Source organism: Tetrahymena thermophila, assembly GCF_000189635.1.
Source record: "Tetrahymena thermophila SB210 genomic scaffold scf_8254487, whole genome shotgun sequence".
NCBI lineage: Eukaryota > Ciliophora > Oligohymenophorea > Hymenostomatida > Tetrahymenidae > Tetrahymena > Tetrahymena thermophila.
In genome coordinates this window covers 380,829-399,125 of record NW_002476262.1, presented here as the reverse complement: position 1 = coordinate 399,125, position 18,297 = coordinate 380,829, and the positions used below count along the sequence as shown (strand labels likewise).

Sequence of the window (18,297 nt, the reverse complement as noted above, 5' to 3'; positions counted from 1 at the left end):
GAAGAAAAATTATGTGTTGTAAAAGAAAAATAAATTAATATATTCATAATTAATAGCTTCATTAATTTCGAATTCGTTAAATATCATTAATAATTAATTAAGAAATCATTTAATTTCATTTTTACACAAATTATTTGTTGGGTACTTTTTGCATTATTGAACATACAATTAATATTTCTCATCGAATTATAAATATTTATTTTACTAATTATCTATTAGCTTAACGATTTATCATTCTTTAAAAATTCCCTTTATATCAAATAATAATTTTAATCTATAAATTTTACTTTTTAGTGAATAAATAAAATTCCATTTTGTACAATTAATTTGCTTAAATTTAATCAATTAAAGAATTTTAATTTTCTTTTAGTTAGAAAATATTTTTGATAAAATGAATTTTTAAATAAAATTTTAAAAAACTCATCTTTTATTTTCGAATAATTAATAATAAATACTAAAAATATTTTTATTTAAAAATTATTAACATTTAAAAAATAGGGAGGGTATTAAACCAACCTTACCATCCTAGGAAGAAATCTAAATTTTTTATAAAAAAAAAAAATAATTACATTTTTACCTTTATTCGAAAATATTATCCAGGTTATATATTTACAAAATTTAAAATAAGATACAATTTATTAAAAAAAAAAAATTAATTAATAAATCAAATAAATAATATCTTTAAATCATATTGTAAAACTATAAAAATTATTTTCATGAAATTACATATAAAATAATTTTTGATTCTATTTCAATAAATATTTATTATTATTTGTAGTAAAATATTTACATGCCTTTAAATAAGTAACAGTTTATTAAATAGAAAATAAAAATATTTTTTAATATGAAGAAAAATCAAATAAAAAATGCTGATGAATTTTTTATTTTGCTAGAATCCGATGTGACTGAAATTATTGGTTCAGAATAGTATCTTAGAATGTATTAATTGTTTTGTATTTTTTCTTAACAAAGCTACTGGTTTTCATCAATGCTATATTAGACTACTTCAAAATCTGGTAAATAAAAAACACCACATTTTATTGGTAATATTTATAATTTCCACTCAAGATCATCTTTTTTATTTTATGTACTGATTTAAGTTTAGCCAAGAAGAAGATAATTTCCATCTCTTTTATTTTATGCAAGTAAAGTGTAGAAATATTTATCTTCTTAAATGTTATTCTGTTTATTTTAGTTTTATCTTAAAATTTTTACATTTATTTCTAAATTTAATATTTCATTGCAGAAACAATGAGAATTAACATTATTGATAAAAATATCTAATTTTGGGTTTTTTATCAGGGTAGAATCTTTTAAGATAGTGTTTTTGCTTATCTCTTTTTCTAAGAAATATTCTTCAATTTTGAGGTTCTTTAAAAATGATAAATCATCTATAAAGATTTATTCTCCTAGCTCTTGAAGGTTTTTAGATTCTAATTTAAATGTCACAAATACTTTTTCTTTTTGGATATAAAAATATTTTTAACTTCGAATGTTAAGCATAATATGCAAATATACCTGTTTATGGATTTATTGTTTTAGATATTTGTTCATTTTTTTATAACTCTAATTCGTTTTAATGCAAATTCAAAATTTCAGATTAATTTTGGCTAGAAAATAAGATTTTGTAATCAGAATAATTTGTAATGTTGATATTATAATAAATATCAAGTTTTTTTATATCTTGTTTATAATAAGTGATAGTAATAGCCTACTTTTCAAACTGGTCCAACACAGTGGTGTCTTCTATTAACTTGATGGTAAGATTTGTAAATGTACCATAATCTATTTTCTATAGGTTCTTACTTGTTGCTTTGAAGTAAACAATTATAGCCATTTTATTGACATTGTTTTCTTTTTTAGTGAGTTAAATTATATCTTTATGCACTATTTCATTTCTATTTTCAATATATTGAGACTTATCAGCACCTTGTGTTAGGCAAATATATTTTTTTTCTAATTTCTTTTTTACAAAATAATATTTATTTTTACTAAATATATAAAATTTATGAATAAATAAAAATTACTAGGATCTCATGGTTGTAGATAAATTTCAAATGTGTGGTATTAGAAAAATTATGATCAATTATAGTAACCATAACTGGAATCTCATGATAATATGGTATTTCTATAGCACTTTAGTCAAGTAAAGAGCAAATATTTAATGAAGGAAGCTATTATCATTAAATAATTAAATATTTTTTAAGAAATTTAGAATGATTACGTTAATTTTAAAAGTGAATAGCTTCGAACTTTAAGAAATGTCTAATTTAAATTTATATTATCCTACTATAATAGAAACAGATTTTAGATTATAGCAACCTTTAGATTTTATTTCTATTTCTTTGATTATTAGCTAGTTTTCTTATTCGTCAATGTCACATTAATTTAATTCCAGGGTAAGTACGTGATACTATACAGGTTAAATTATTGGAAGTGAGTCATCGTTTGATGTATTTGAAAAACTCTTATTTCTTAATTTATCATACTCATCTTATGAATATCTACTAGTTCTATTAATATCTGAAGATTCTAATTTAATTTCTATAGTTGTTTCATTTAAGCTAAACTGGTAATTTTTTCTAAACTTGAGTTTTGCCTCATAATTTTCTCCTTAACTAAAGATAATTAACAAATTAAGTTTAAATGATTAATTATTTTTTAAATAAAACATTTGCTATTTATTGTAAAAAAATAAATTGCTGTGATTTGCAAATAATTTAAACAAATTAGTTACGTTTTTTCTAGCTACAACTTTTCTACATAACAAAGTTATGATTCACTTATCTTTATATATTTTTTTTTACTTTTTTTCTATTTTTTAACAAATAATTTTAATATTATTTTATTTTAAATAAAAATTACTTAAATTTCTTTTTCTGTGTTTACTTAATCTTCAACCATATCATCTGCATAATATTTTGATAAAATTTATGAAGATTTTTTTTCTAAAGTTTAATTATTGTCATTAAATAAAATCTCTTCGCTATCTTCATTGCTTTGATCTAATTTCTCATTATCTTCTCTCAAAATATTTAATATTAAATTTCTCTATTCTAATGTCAATACTTTAATCTTCACCAACTTTATACAGCATTTCCTAAATTGCTCTACAACACAATGATTCTAAAATATAAATTTTAAATTAAGCATTTTTATTTAAAACAAAAAAATTTACTTTGTAGAAAAGCATTTTGTATATTAAACCTGAAACAAGTAAATTAGGCCAAGATTCTAAAGTTTCGTATGCTTCCTCACATTCCAATGCTAAAGCTTAATAAGGTATTCTTTAAAAGAAAATGTCTTTTTAACAAATTATCTTAAAAATAATTTTTACTTAATTTCTTTTGCAAGTATTTTAAATTTTAGCAAGTTAATCTAGTAAATAAATTGCTTTTTAAACATTTTTAATTTATGCAATGAAACTATTTAATCAGAAATAGTGTTTGTATAGCTATTAAAGAAAAGAGTCGAATCAGTATAGGTTTTGATAAAAGTTGCTTGCTCACTTTAATCTTAAAGTACTGTAAGCTATGAGATATCCTTTTCTTATATAAAAGACTTCAACTTTCTAAGCTTATTGGTTTTGATGGATATACTGAGTTACTCAAATTCCTACTCAATAGACTATATGCTAAGCTTTAAAAAATTTTAGATACAATTTTAAATAAACAAAAAATTATTTATTTACTTCTTCTATTTTGATTGAAAATAATAATTCAGCTATTTTTTGCATACTCTTTAACTGAATTTCTCTTAAGAGAATAATATTGTAGTCAATGTCGTTTTACTAAGATACAGAATAATGAACTATTTTCTTTTGCTCAACAAAAAATTCTATAATTTAGTTAATTGTTAAGATTATCCAAATATTCTAAAACAAACGAACATTGTCTGACTCACAGTCCATTTAGCTAAATATATTCGATTGAATAAATCTTAAAAAATACTACAATCTATCCATCAATTCTTAAATAAATTGCATTTAAGTCATTTATAGAATAATTTTCCTAATAAGAATTTAGTAGAATTTAAAGAAGTGTAATCCTTTTTGTAAAATCGTCTTAGTAAACTCTTCATAATTATCATAAAGCTTAACATTCAGAACAGGTATTATGCTAACTTTATCCTTTTCTATTCCTTCCATCTATTATTTAACTAAATTAAAATTTTTTTAGAAGAATTTCTTGTTGTTATGAAATACTGTTTAGTCTTCCTCTCATAATTAGCTCGTATATTGTATTATTGCATTCCTCATACTGTTAAAGAGCTTCTTAATGCAAGCCCAAAGAATTAAGAAGATAAATTAATCTCTCTTTATTGATAAGCGAAACCTAATAGTTCCAATCAGGTTAATTCCTAAAACATTAAAAATTTAATACATTTATCTAAGCTTTGTTTACTTTAAAAATTTACTTTTTCTCATTATAAGAAAAAATATTATTTTCTATTTCTGAAATTCTTTCCTCAACAGATTCCTTTATCTGCATTCTTAGTAGCATCTAAAATTCCCTCTTGCAAAACTCATAGAATTCTTTAGAATCATTCTTTTATAATTTATAAAATAAAGTTTAAATTAGAAGAACATTTAGGTCATAAAATTACAGAGCTAGTATTAGGGTCTATATCTATAAGCTTAAGGAATTTATTTCTTTATATATCCAATTTATTTTCGCCTTCACTAACTATCTCATTTAACACCTCTTATATCTTTGACTCTAATCCTCTAGATTTTTTTTATGAAGCATCTAGATTAGGGCAATACACTATCAAGAAGCTTAAATTTAATTTTCTACATGTATCCACAAATTTTTCCATGCTTTAAAGTCCGCTCTTTTTGAACTCCTTAATATTTGGTTCTGAAATAACTAAAATCATAGTATATGGTTTTTTAATGTAATCTCCATAAATATTTTCATCACACTCATCAAAGCTAATTAAAACAGGAATAAGATTTAAAAAAATAAATTAATAAGTATATATTATTATTTAAATTTAAACATTTTATTACTTCAGGTAATTAACTTTTATAGAGGTTACCTCGCTATTCAAAAAACTTAGACTTGATATTTCTAAATTTTCTATTGTATTTTAAGTGAGTAATAATTATGTGGATTGACTATTTTATTCCTTTTGGTATTCCTTATAGACTATATTTATTGTAGGCTAACTCCTTTAGGGTACCTTAGGTATTGGTTTTTATATTTCTGAATTGATTTCTAAACCTACAATTTGTTCTTGCTACATATTTAACAAATTCATTTTAATTAACCTAATTTTATGTGATAATAAATTAAAATATTTAATAAAGTGGTTATAATCAATTAATTTAGGATATTTTTTATCATTATTATATGATCAAATGCTGTAAATCTATTTAAAAGAGTAAATAAATATGTTGTCCACAAACATGCATATCTAAAATATTGAAGACACTAAATATAATTACAATAATTTTTATTTAATCGTTAACTTTTTTTGCAAAACATTAAATTAACATTTTATTATCAAAGTTTAAGAACAATTAGGAGGAGTTTTTTTTGATAAAATTTTATATTTTTTAAAACAGTAAAATAGAAGATAAATTATTTTAAATTATTTTTTTGCTTTCTGCTATTTATTTTCTAGAGAAAAAAATTTAACAAAAAATAAATAGATTTTATTTTTAAAATATCTTCTAAAGTTCTGCTGCCAGTAATCTTAATTTTATTAATTTTAGTTTGAATTTAGATTATATATCCTTTTGAATTCAAAAAGATTGTGATGTCAGCATCAATCAATCAATCAATCTGTTTAAATAACTAGATAATTTTGAATTTTATTGGTAATAAATTCAAAATAAATATATTTTTTTAATGCTTAAAAAACACAATAATAGGAATAAGCAAAAATAAATAAGAAAAAAAATATAATTTAGATTTAGAACACATCAAATAAAAAACAGTTTTCATTTTAGTTAAATAGTATGTGCGATACATATTCGTTTGGATAGTCATCTGAGATAATTTAACAAAACGATTACAACTCTACAAATAACATAATGCAGTTTACAGATCAAAAATTGAGAGTAGAATTATTAGAGATGCAACTATAAGAGAGTTAGTAAAGAGAAAAAAATTAAATAAAAATTAATGAATAGCTATATAAAGCTTTTTAAGAGGCTGATTAGCGATTGAAGGATATGAGCGAGGGTACTAATAAGAAAAAAGAGTTTTAATTTATTTTAGACTAACATGATAAATATATTCAATCACTTAAACTAAATTATGATTTATAAATTTCAAAATTAAGAGCTGAAATGGACAGCATTATTTAAGAAAATGAAGAACTCAAGAAGACAAACTAATTATTAGAAGATTAGAAATTTGCCTTGTGGGGAGATAAAGAAAGTAAATAGCATGCTCTTACATCAGAAAATCACATTATGCAACAATAAATAAAAATGCTGAGAGAAGAAATCAATTTATACAAATCTAATTCAGAATTGGCTAATCAAAAATTTGAAAATGAAGTTAAGCTAAAGTATCAAAAGCTTGCTTAGGAAGAAAAGTAAAAGTTAGAAAATGAAATAATGTCAATTTAATAAAATCACAAAAATGAATTACTCAGACTTTAAGATTAGAATCACTAAAATGAGATACTATGGAACAAAAAATTAGATATTGCTAATTAGCAAAGAGCTATTATGGAGAAATATAAAGCAAATGACCAAATGCTTTATGAAATGCATAAAGAAAATACACTTGAAGAGTTACAGACTCTAAAAAAGGTGAATTACGACTAGTCAAATCAAATTGATAATTTGAAATCAGCCAACCAAGAACTTTAATGTCAAATCATAAAACTTCAAGAGGCACAAAAAGAGCTCAATGAGTATAAGAAAAATAAAATTTAATATGAAGAATTATAAATGAATTTTAAAGATTTAGAAAGTAAGTATGTTGAAGAGAAAGCAGAAAATGAGATTTTAAAACAGAATTTATAAAGTATACAATACGAAATGAAGTCTAGCATTATTGAATAGTAACTTTAGAAAGATGAGCTAAAAAAATAATTAACACACGAAAGAAAGAAATCAGTAGATTTAAATAACAAAATAATTGAAAATCAAGAAGATTACTTGAAAAAGAAATCAGCAATTGTAAAAGAAATTCTTTAGCAAGATAATAAAATTAAGGAATTATCAAAGTAACTAACAAAAAGTTAACTTCTCTCTTAATAATAGTCATAACAGGTACGTCAGTCTTTAGTTAGTAATTAACAGAATACCTTATAACCTTTCTCACCTTCTTCAGACAAAGATGCTGTATAAAATATTTCAAACATCTTGAATTTTAATACATCTCAATAAAATATTTAGCTTTCATCTGCAAGTAATATATTTGTACCTTAGAAAAAGATACAAATTAATAGCCCAAGCTTACAACCTTTGAATGAATCTATTTTGCAAACTTAAAACTCTTCAAAGAATTAAAAACTAGATTAAGAAGAATAAAAATAATAATAAAATAACATCAAAGAAATAAAGTAAAAAACTTTATAAACTTCAAAAAGTAATACTTAGCTCTGTTAAGTTAAATAAAACGTTAAAATTTAACAACAAAATAACTCATAAAATAAACCTGAATAAAATGTATCCTTACTAAGATCACCTAGTTATTTTTAGGCAAAGAAAAAGATTACTTTTGAAAATCAGTCTTAGTAATAAACTTTAAAAAAAGAAACTAGAAAATCAAGCTTACTACCATAATCAAACAATCTTTCAGTATAAAGAAGTCCTTCGGCATATTTAAAAAGGAATGTTAGTAGAAATGGGATAAATAGTGATTAATATTTAACAAACAAATCTCTAAGATAAAATAATAGCAATATGGAAGAAAAAAGGGTATCATTAAATACAACATACAATTTAATTTCAAATAATTCAAATAACAATTCTCTTTGCTTGAATAACTAGGTTAGCCCTAAAGATAATTTCTATCAATTTAAAGTTTCTAATAACTACTCAGCTAATAAGAGTAATATATAAAGCAAGAATTTAATCAATTAACACAGTTTCAACAATAGCAGTAGCAACACCACAGAAGCTTTAAATTAGTTTAGTAAATCTGGATTTGAAAGTAATCAAATTTTCAATTAAAGTTCATAAACATAATAAACAGCAAATTAAAATCAATCTTTATCTGTGGCTTAGTATATAAAAACTCACTCAAATTCTTAGCAATATCAATAAGAGTTTAATTAAAGTTATAATCTAAATGGTTAATTCTTACAGCACTAGATGAGCTTTAATCATAACCTTTTAAATGATAGCAGCTTAGGTAAAATGAGTTTTTTGAACTCTGTTACTCCTAATAATAATAATGTTTCTTCATATTCTTAACAAGAATTAAATAATTTACAAAGCGAACAATGTTTGTAAAACGATAATGTAGAGTATAGTTACAATAGTTAGAATTATACTTTACCAATAAATTAAAATTCTCTTAATACTCAACCAAACATTTAATCGATAACATCCCCTAAGACACAAAATAACCATTCAATTTACAATAATCCTTATTTCAATGGATATCAACCTGATAGAGGTTATATTATCTAAAATATTTAAAGCTTAGGAACATAAGAAACAACTTAAACGCTTTAAACTTTATAAAATAGTTTATCAATTAACTAAAACGACAGCATAAAATTTAACCAAAGCTAGTAAACTAATTTATAAAACAAAATTTAACAAGAAATAAATAAAGTAAATTAATAGGGAATTTGCTAAAATATAACTAATGAATAAGTCTAAAATTAAATCTAAAACTAAAAAGCTAACTAAGTGCCATCCGTAAAACTTGAACTGTTTAAAGAAATTCCTTAATAAAGTTATTATCAGAACTAAGAAGATTCATAATCTGAGATAATAATAAGTTAATGTAGAATCTTAAATGAAGAAGAACATTTGAAAACAAGTTAAGATTTCGATGATAATCATAATAATAATATAATTTACTTTGATTAAACTTAAACTTAATAATAACCAGTATCATAAGCTTTATCAAAGCTACATTAGTTTAATAAAGATAGTGATTAGCAAAAAGCTTAAGAATAGAGAGATTCATCAAAAAGTAAAACAGACAGATTAAACAACAATTCTAATTTACTTAGATATTGTTATGAAGATAAAGAAAATTTGAACTAATCTTAAATAAATAAAAAGAATTCTACATAAGGATACTAAAGATACAGTTACATGGGATGCTTAAATGATTATAGCTATTTATCTAAAAAGAAACATAAATTTTCTGATATTCTAACACCTTCTGTAGAAGCTACTTCTATTATGCAAGAAAACGATGAATCTTTTAATTTATTCTCTAAGCAATTTCTCTAATCTAATCACATTAATCCATCTTACTGCAGTGAATAAGAAAGACTGTCAATATTAAATAATAGAAAGTTAAGTGATATTAATTTAAACTTTAACAGTGACTAAATATATGGCTAAAATAAATAAATACCTTAAAAAATTATTGTGATAGATTAAATTCACGAAAATAGCCTCAGCGAATCAAATATTTCTTAAAGTTGTATAGAAAAAATTGTAGAGAATTAAAATTTCAATAAAAAGACCCAAAACAATGATAGATAGGAAACAGAAGAGGGTAATTTAGAGATTAATGAATTTAAAAATGAGCAGGAGATGAACAAAATATAGATAAACTTGGTTGATAAAAAAAATTAATCAAAGTTTTTACAAAAATATTGAAATTAATTTACATTATATTAAATTTACATTAGAATTAATTATATTTGCTAAATAAAATATCTTTTATGTTTCTGTGATGTTTAAGATATCCATCCATTAAATCTAAATATAATATCAGTTTTAAATTAATTCGTTTTTATTATTTTTTTAAAATACTCTCAACATTACTTACTTACTGCATTCTCATAATTTATTTTATTTTAATCAATATCAATTTGAGATATAATAAAAATAAATTAAATAATAGTGATTTAAATTGAGTTGAATTAAAAGTAATTATATTTATATAAAACAATTTTATTTCATCTCACCTTGAATGTAGTCAGTGAATAATTTAAAATATATCTATTTTTATTTTAATATTATATTATATTAAAATTTCAATTAAATTTTGAAGCTTACTTATTTTTTAAAATAAAAAATATATTTTATAATATAGATAAAAAAAAGTAAATAATAAATAATACAACAAAATGAAAAAAGTATAATAAAATAAAATAATAATAAACAAGTTTTGAAATTAGAATAAAATTTATTAAATTATTTTAAGGATTGAAAATATAAATTATATTTGATTTATTGTGAAAATTATTATGATGTTGTAAAAATAATAAAGCTGATTTAGAATTTTTTTAGATTTAAATGTGCTAATTACTGTAATATCCTCTCATTTAAATTTATATGTAATGGGTTTTCCCTAATGGTTGGTTATAACTAGACTATTTGGCTTGTTTTATATGTTCATTTTTTTTAAATAATTTAATTAGCTTTCATTAATAACCTTCATTACTCCATCAATCTTATCTCCTTTATTTGTTGTTTATTTTTGATTTTAAATATTTTGTAGATTTGAGTTTTTATTTAAAAAGTAATTTGTTATTTGATACTATGAATTACTATTATTGTTGTTTTGCTCTGCAGTTAAAAAACTATTAGTTAAATTAATGCAGTTAGCATAACTTTCTTCTTATTTAATTTAGTTTATTTTATTATTAATTTTTGTTATTAAATTAGACTTGCTAATACTAATACCATTTTTATTATTTAACGATGAAGAACTGCTTCTTACAATTCTACTTCCATTCATTGCTAGCTGTTTTATTGTGCTCTATGTTTCTATATTGTTTAAATTTTTTATCTAGTGTATATCTACTCTCTTTTCTTATTCAGTTTATTCATTAACTTAATTATTTAAAATATCTTTGTTTGATAAATTTTTTAGTATTTAAAATGAATTCGATGACTGAAAGTTTTATTTAATATTATCTTCTATGCTTTTAAATTACTGCTATAATTACTCCTATTAAGTAAACTATTAACTCAATATTCTTTTTCTAAAATTAGCATTGCTCATCAAAGAACTGTTTTAAGATTTTTGCTACTCTTAGTTATAGCTTTTATGTGATTTGTTTCTATTTAGAGAAGAAGTATGATAATTTACTATATTCGAGCCTTATTTTTAATCTGATATTAAATTTTTCCTAAAACAGTCACTAGGTTATCTTTACTTTTAGTTAGTTTCTAATGATTTATTCTTTTGTTCTGACTTAAAAGTATTTTAATAAGTTCTATTTAATAAATTAAAATTCTATTCTTCATTTGTTAAATTATTTTATCTATCATGATTACTTTTTTGTTAATCTTTGATGTTATCTTCTTCCTCACTGGAAACGTTTATAATATCTTTGCTTAATTGTAACCTGGGTTCCGCTTTTTGAATAGAATTTTATTTGCTTAAAGAAGATGGTTATTGAAACTCTATTAAAGACAAATCATTAATATTTTCTTAATTAATTATATTTTATTTTTATTGGGCAATTTAAAGGGCTTGATTCCATTCTTTTATCATTAACTCATCTAAGTTTTTTTTGTTGTCATTTTACTTTTTTCTGCTATGTGTTTCTTCTGTTTAGCTTCTTACTTTTTGTTCTCTTTAAAGTGAATCTCTCCCAATTACTTGCTAAGTATGATCTGTACTTTTGAAAGCTATGCTTGTTTTGTCAGCTTAAGAATTCAGTAGTGGGTGTGATAAAATATATTCAGCATTATTTGTATAAGGAAAAACTGAAAAAGCAGGAATATAAACATTATTTTGATTGAATTTATCTTACTGAATTTATATAATTTAATTTTTTATCTTTTCGAAAATATTATGAAATTTAGAGTCTTATTCTCTAATTTATGTGTTAGTTTTTAACATTTATTAATTGCTGATTTATTCTTACTAAACTGGAGGTGAAGACAGTGAGCGAATGACTTGCTTTGATTTTTCATTTTTTAGTGTTAATTACTTTTTTATTTCAAATTTGGCTAATTCTCTTTTCATTTGCATAACAGCCCAAACTTAACCCTTTAATCTATATTCAATAATATCCAGCTTATTTCTTTTTACTTTTTTATTTTTCTTCTTCTTTTACACCTTCTCTTATTCGTTAAGAATGTTCATATAATGACTTGCTATTGCTTCTGCTTGACTTCTAGCTGTTTTTATTTTAAAGTCAACAGGTAATTTTTTTTCTAAATCATTACACATTTAGAGTTAGTCTTTATTATTCATTTTGTTAATTTTTAATTGTAAATCTTCCTAAAACCCTTGTATTTTGCATGTTAAAGTAGCCATAAGCTGCTATTATTTTTCAAATGTTTCTTATTTTTAAATTTCTGTTTCATCATCTTAATCTTAATTTATTTTAGCCAACAACTTATCTTCATGAATTTATTTACCTTTTACATTAACTTAAGGATCATTAGTCTTATTCCCTTTTTACTACTAGAACTAATTCAAAAAAGCTTAGGCTTGAAGCGAATTAAAATCTTGTTTTTATATTTTATCAGGTGATAATATTTTTTTATCTTTGTTAGAATTTGGATTTAATTATTAAGCATTCTCATGAATTTCATTTTAATTATCTTTATTTTCTATCAATATTTATTGATTTTCATTTTAATCTTTTTCCAATAAATTTTGGTTTTACTTTTAAATTTTTTCAACAGAATTTGATTTTTTTTTCCATTAAATGTATTACTTAGAAAAGTGATTGATAAATGTAGTTTATTTTAATTATTTTTGATCTTAGGAGCTTTACTTTTCTGAGTTGTTTTTAGTATTTTAAATTGTAGAACTTGTATTTAAATTATGAGAATTCTATAAACTTTTTTAAACTAAATTAGTTTTACTTAGAGCTTCCTCAATTGTTTTTTGAGGCAAAATTTATTTTTTTTTAGCAAGTTATCTCATTTATCTTTCTTGTAAATTTGCTAAGATCGCCATCTTCTCTTCTAAGAATGTCTGTTTAGATCCCTTTTAAATGATCAATCTTCCATATTATTTGATCTTTTTCTTTTAGCTATTACTGTCTGATATTAACACAGAGTCAGTAGAATTAGATCTTGATTATTTATATGATCTTATTTAATTTTAATTATCATTATTTTTGTTATCTTAAACAGTTTTTTCTTTCTCTGAGGCTTCTTAATTTTCAAGTTACTTAAATGGAAAATTCAATTCATCAGCTACTGACATTTTCCATGTCATTTTTTCATAAGTATCTCTAAACATACCAGTCATTTGATTGTAGTCTTTTTTTTCTTTTTCTATCTCTTCTCTCTTTTTTTTCCCTAAGATTTCCTTCTTTTTTTCTTCAAACAGGTTTCTTCCTAGCCTCTTAGAGTAGTCATCTTTTAAAATTTGAATAATTTTCTCATATTTTTCTTTATGCCATTTATCTTTCAGCTTTGACCTATTGACAAATATATCAACTAAGATATTACTTTCATACAATATCCTCAAAAAGTGGATTTTGCTTATAAAATACAAAGTGCATTCAGAACTCCTATAATTTAAAAAAAGTTATCTTACTTTAGATATAAAATAGTGAAAGATTTAATAAGATATACTTGCATTTAGCATTCAGAGATCTAAATCTTCTATTTCTTAGCATATCTTCTTCACCAAAAAATTATCCTGGTGTAATTAGTGACAATGTAATTTCTTAGGGATAACAAAATGACTACCAATTTCTAAATTAATTTTCTTTTTGGAATTCTTCTGGAGGATCTATAATAGACCATTTAGTCAGCTCTATTTCTCCCTTTTTTATTATAAAGCAACCTCTAGTGAATTCTCCTTGTTAGAATATCAATTATCCTTTTTAGAAAACAACTTTTTGTAAAAAAGGAAAAATATCTGCAATCATTTTTCTAAGATTTGGAACCTTTTCTGTATCAAACGATTTACATATTTGATCAATTTTTCTCCATAAATTTATTTCTTCGATGTCTTTGAGAATGTCGTTGTAATCATTTTTGTCTAATTAAGCTAAGATTTAAAAAAAATAAATTATTTCCATAATAAAATGAAGAACTACTAAATTTGTATAATATAATTACCTAACTGAAGAGGAGTTAAAGCTACACATGTTGTACTTCTAGGCTATTTTTAAATTAAATCAATAGTATCTGTATTTTAATTTTCTTTAAGCCTTTATCCAAAGTTATATTTAAAGGTGTTCCCATCAAAAAAATAAAGAGCACAGTTGTTAATTTCATGAGGATATAATGATCCAAAGCAAAGCTAGAATTCTGGCTCTGACATAAAAACTTTCTCTAAGTTTGAAAGCTTTTTTGTTTGTTCTAATCTAAAATCACTTAAATCTTAATTGTTCCTATTTTCTCCAATAATTGAATCTATTTCACTTTTTTCACTTATAACATCGTTGTTTTCATGAGGTATTTGAGAAAAGCTTGTAATCATTCTTTCAGCTCCATCGTATCCAAAATCTTAATTGTTAAAATAAGATTAATTTCCACCTAAGTTTTTATAATTGCTGTCTGATTTAAATAATTTTATTTGCAAGATTTATTAGTTCTTTTCTGTATCTGATTAAAATTATTGAATACCATTATTATTATTATCTAATAAAGGTTGCTTTTCTGAAGACAATATCTCTGATCCTTGAATATCTATATCAAAATTTTCATCTTTTTTTTAGTTTAAAGAACCATCTAATTTTTCAGGACTAAATAAAGCTCTAGCAGCAGCTGAAGAAAATTAATTTCTATCAATGCTATGACTACAATTTGAATTTTATTTTTTAGGAGACATATTAAATGATCTAGTTTTATTAACTTCCATTTCCTAAATCAAAGACATGCTATTTAACCTTCTTATATTATCAATTGATTTTACAGGACTAGCATCCATACCTTCTTGAAAAAAGAATTATTAGCTTGAAATAAGTGCTCCTCTTTTTAATTTGGCTGAGCGTTTAGGCGATAAATGATAAATAGAATTTTAATTTTGAGAATATTTTTTATGATCTTTTTAAAAAGAGCTATCCAGAGGAATATCTGCTAAAGAAGCAATACGAAAATCATCATTATAAGCTTAGTTCATATTAATATTTAGGCCACTTATTTAGCTTTATGATTCATTGTTTCTGAAACTCGATTAATACTATTACTACTTTTAATTTTAGTTAGTAGAAACAGTGTTTTTTTAAAGTTACAACTTATTCTATTTCTCATCTTCTATTTATTCATATTTTTTAGGGATCAAAACACTTACTTCACCTCTAATAATAAAATAAACAGAGTCAGCTTTCTCCATATATTTATAAACAATATCACCTTAATTGATAAATCTATATTATACACGATCTGCACATTTCTCAATTAAGCCTTAAATCTTTTCAAGTGAATTTTTCTTTAATAGTTTTTGAAAGAAAGTAGTATAGCGAAAATAATTTTATAACTTTTGCCTTTATATCAATGTGCGATATTCATTGTTTACTTGCATAATAGAAATAACATCTGTATAATTACGTGTCTTTTATAAATTTTATTTGATTTCTAAATTCTTTTTTTATGTTTCCTTTTATGTCCTACTTTGTAATAGAAATAACTCGTCTCTTATTTTAGAATACTAATTGTCTTATTCGCCCTCATTCATTTTGAAAAAAGAAAAATCTTTAAGACTCTAAAATACTGCTTTGAAGTAGTTAAACTTTAAATATATTTTTTAGTATTTTACTGTTTTAATTATCAAATGAATGACAAATAAATATTATTAACTTAATTTTATAATAAATTAAATAATAATTAATTAACCAATAAAAAAAATTTTGATTAAAGCTTACTAATCTTTGAGATATTTATACTTTTGCTCAAAGCCAACACTAAACCACAAAATTAAAGTTAAAAATTTACCCAAAAAGATCTTAATTATATAAATTTAAGTATGGCAATTTATTTTAATAAAAAATAACTAAACAAATTTATGTTGTTATTAATAGAGTCAAATTATTTTAAATTAAATTAAAAATATATTATCAAACATAACTATAAAACTCAAAAAGACCTCAAATAAATTTAATGAAATATTTTTAATTTTCCAAATTTATTTTTTATAAAACAAACAGAATAACCATAATTTATTTTATTTAAATAAATATTATGTATTAAATAAAAGTATTTATTTATTTTGAAAATAATTTTAATAAAGAAAGCATCTATTACTATACAAAAAAAATGTTGTTACTTAAAATTAATTAATCTATTGCAAATTTAATATTAAAATATTTTTTAAACTTTTATATACTGATTGGTAAAATAATTAAATAGAATAATCTAAATAGGTATTCATTCTTGAGTTCTTGGCAAATAGTTTGAGGATTTGATTAAATTTGATAGCCAGTTTATCAACTATTTAAGATGTTGATTGTTTATCAACTCGAATCATTATAATTATTTATTACCATTCACTTAAAATAATTAAATCAACTTTTTGTTATATTTGTTAAACAAAATAAATGTTTATATTGATTAATAAAATACTTTCGTAATTAAATTTAGAAAATCCCCCAAAAATTAATTAAGTGATATAGGAGAAATTAATTTTTTATAACTTAGATCAGAATATTGCACAGCAACATAAATTTTTTTATTTTTCATCTATTAAATCTCTTTATCTTTTCTTTTTTTCTAATAATTATTGGTTTTCTGAATAATGATCATCTAATAAATTATTATTGTTTTAATATGAAATCGCTCTTGTATTTTATTATTATGTATTTGCTGGTCTACTATTTTAATTGTTATAATTAGTATATTAATTATTTTGTTACTACTAGCTTGGTCTAGAAGATACTTAAAATTCAATTCTTATAGTTATAGGCTATACTATTCTAATAGAATCATTGAAAAGGATGACTGATGCAAAATCATTTTCAGTGAGAGAATCTGTAAATCTAGAAACACAATTACATACCTACCTCCATCTTTAACCAGCCATTGAGCCAGAAATATCTAAGTTAAACACAACAATAAACTTTTTAATTTTAAGTTCTAACATTCTTTGCTCCTGTTATTAAACTCTCATTACAGCTATATTATTAGATTATATAGCTTATACTCTAGTTTATTACAAGACTCTCACTTATGCTTATATCCTTTTAAAAATATCATCTATGTTAGCTGTCTAAGCTAAATGAATAGATGAAGTATCTCCTCCAAGATAAGAGAGCGCTGCTAACTACTAAGCATCACTAGAATTAGGATCAAAATCTATTCCTATAAAGTGGTTTTGTATCATTTAACTTGGAATGCATAAATTTAGTGCAAACATGATCATTGCCAAATCCTCTATAGATGTTCTAGAACCAGTGTCTTCGCCATCAGTGATAATTATATGTAGAAAATGTCTTTCAGAATCTTCATTTACTTTCTCTAGATCGCGATTCATATCCATGATTAAATCAATACCTCTCCTAATAGAATCCCTCAAATGAGTAGAACCACTGGGTGAAATACCAGATAAAGCATTTGAAAGATTATCATGATTGCTAAATAATTAATATTTGTTTTTAAATTCTTACAAGTTCATTTTATTTTTTGCTTTTTATTTATTATTATTTATTACTTTATCAAATAATTTATAATTTCAATTTGATTCTTTAAAGCTAATATTCTAATAAATCAAGATATTTTACAAATATCAATTTTGTTTATAAAGAATTGTTAAACAAACAATAAAAGAAAAAAGAAAAATAAAAACAAGTTAATTACTAACCAATTCAATTGATTTATTAATTTACTTAAAATTATAATAAATTCAAAGCATATAAAACATCTTTAATTGAGAAATCTTTTAAATCTATATTATTTAATTGTTTTTTTAATTATTTTATTAAATAACAGTCAATACAAAATACTTAAACCATTTTATTTTCCTATTTTACAAATAAATAAATTTTAAATTTATTTTTAAATTTTAGTTTCTTGCAATAAGATAATAAATGGATATCTACTTTTTTATTAAGAGCTATAAATTTTTATTTTGTTTGGATATGAATAAAAATTTGGATATTTAAAGTGAGTATAGAGAGAGATAGATAGATATATGACAGTAATTTATTTATTATTAATGTTAATAAATATTAAATAATAAACAAGCAGAAATGGAAATTATGTGCATGTATCTGTGTGTGTGTGTCCGCATGCATAATACATACACTCTTGTATGCTAATTAAAATGAAATAAT

The 18,297-nt window shown here is 22.3% G+C and overlaps 4 protein-coding genes across 4 annotated transcripts; 1 reads left to right on the top strand and 3 right to left on the bottom strand. All coding sequences in view use genetic code 6, as the record gives it.

Moving 5' to 3' along the window:
- Window positions 1–781: 781 nt before the first annotated feature.
- On the bottom strand, window positions 782–5,282 carry TTHERM_000502429 (kelch motif protein). The gene is made up of 13 exons (XM_012799252.1): window positions 5,012–5,282; window positions 4,606–4,933; window positions 4,417–4,547; window positions 4,205–4,359; window positions 3,692–4,158; window positions 3,338–3,639; window positions 3,179–3,287; window positions 2,866–3,126; window positions 2,738–2,814; window positions 2,225–2,618; window positions 2,028–2,174; window positions 1,519–1,963; window positions 782–1,460 (listed from the first exon to the last, which is right to left on the bottom strand). The coding sequence occupies exons 1-13, from the start codon at window positions 5,260–5,262 to the stop codon at window positions 856–858; spliced, it is 3,672 nt and encodes a 1,223-aa protein (XP_012654706.1). The 5' UTR covers window positions 5,263–5,282; the 3' UTR covers window positions 782–855.
- A 581-nt stretch (window positions 5,283–5,863) lies between these two features.
- Window positions 5,864–9,757, top strand: TTHERM_00502420 (hypothetical protein; the record flags this gene model as incomplete). The annotated part of the gene is made up of 1 exon (XM_001022296.2): window positions 5,864–9,757. Exon 1 carries the CDS (start codon window positions 5,966–5,968, stop codon window positions 9,755–9,757), a length of 3,792 nt encoding a protein of 1,263 aa, XP_001022296.1. The 5' UTR covers window positions 5,864–5,965.
- Window positions 9,758–10,424: 667 nt separating this feature from the next.
- TTHERM_00502410 (cyclic nucleotide-binding domain protein) lies at window positions 10,425–15,707 on the bottom strand (the record flags this gene model as incomplete). The annotated part of the gene is made up of 3 exons (XM_001022295.4): window positions 10,425–13,590; window positions 13,655–14,075; window positions 14,147–15,707. The coding sequence occupies 3 exons, from the start codon at window positions 15,705–15,707 to the stop codon at window positions 10,425–10,427; spliced, it is 5,148 nt and encodes a 1,715-aa protein (XP_001022295.4).
- A 960-nt stretch (window positions 15,708–16,667) lies between these two features.
- On the bottom strand, window positions 16,668–17,639 carry TTHERM_00502400 (von willebrand factor type A domain protein; the record flags this gene model as incomplete). The annotated part of the gene is made up of 1 exon (XM_001022294.1): window positions 16,668–17,639. The coding sequence occupies one exon, from the start codon at window positions 17,637–17,639 to the stop codon at window positions 16,668–16,670; it is 972 nt and encodes a 323-aa protein (XP_001022294.1).
- Between the last annotated feature and the right edge of the window lie 658 nt (window positions 17,640–18,297).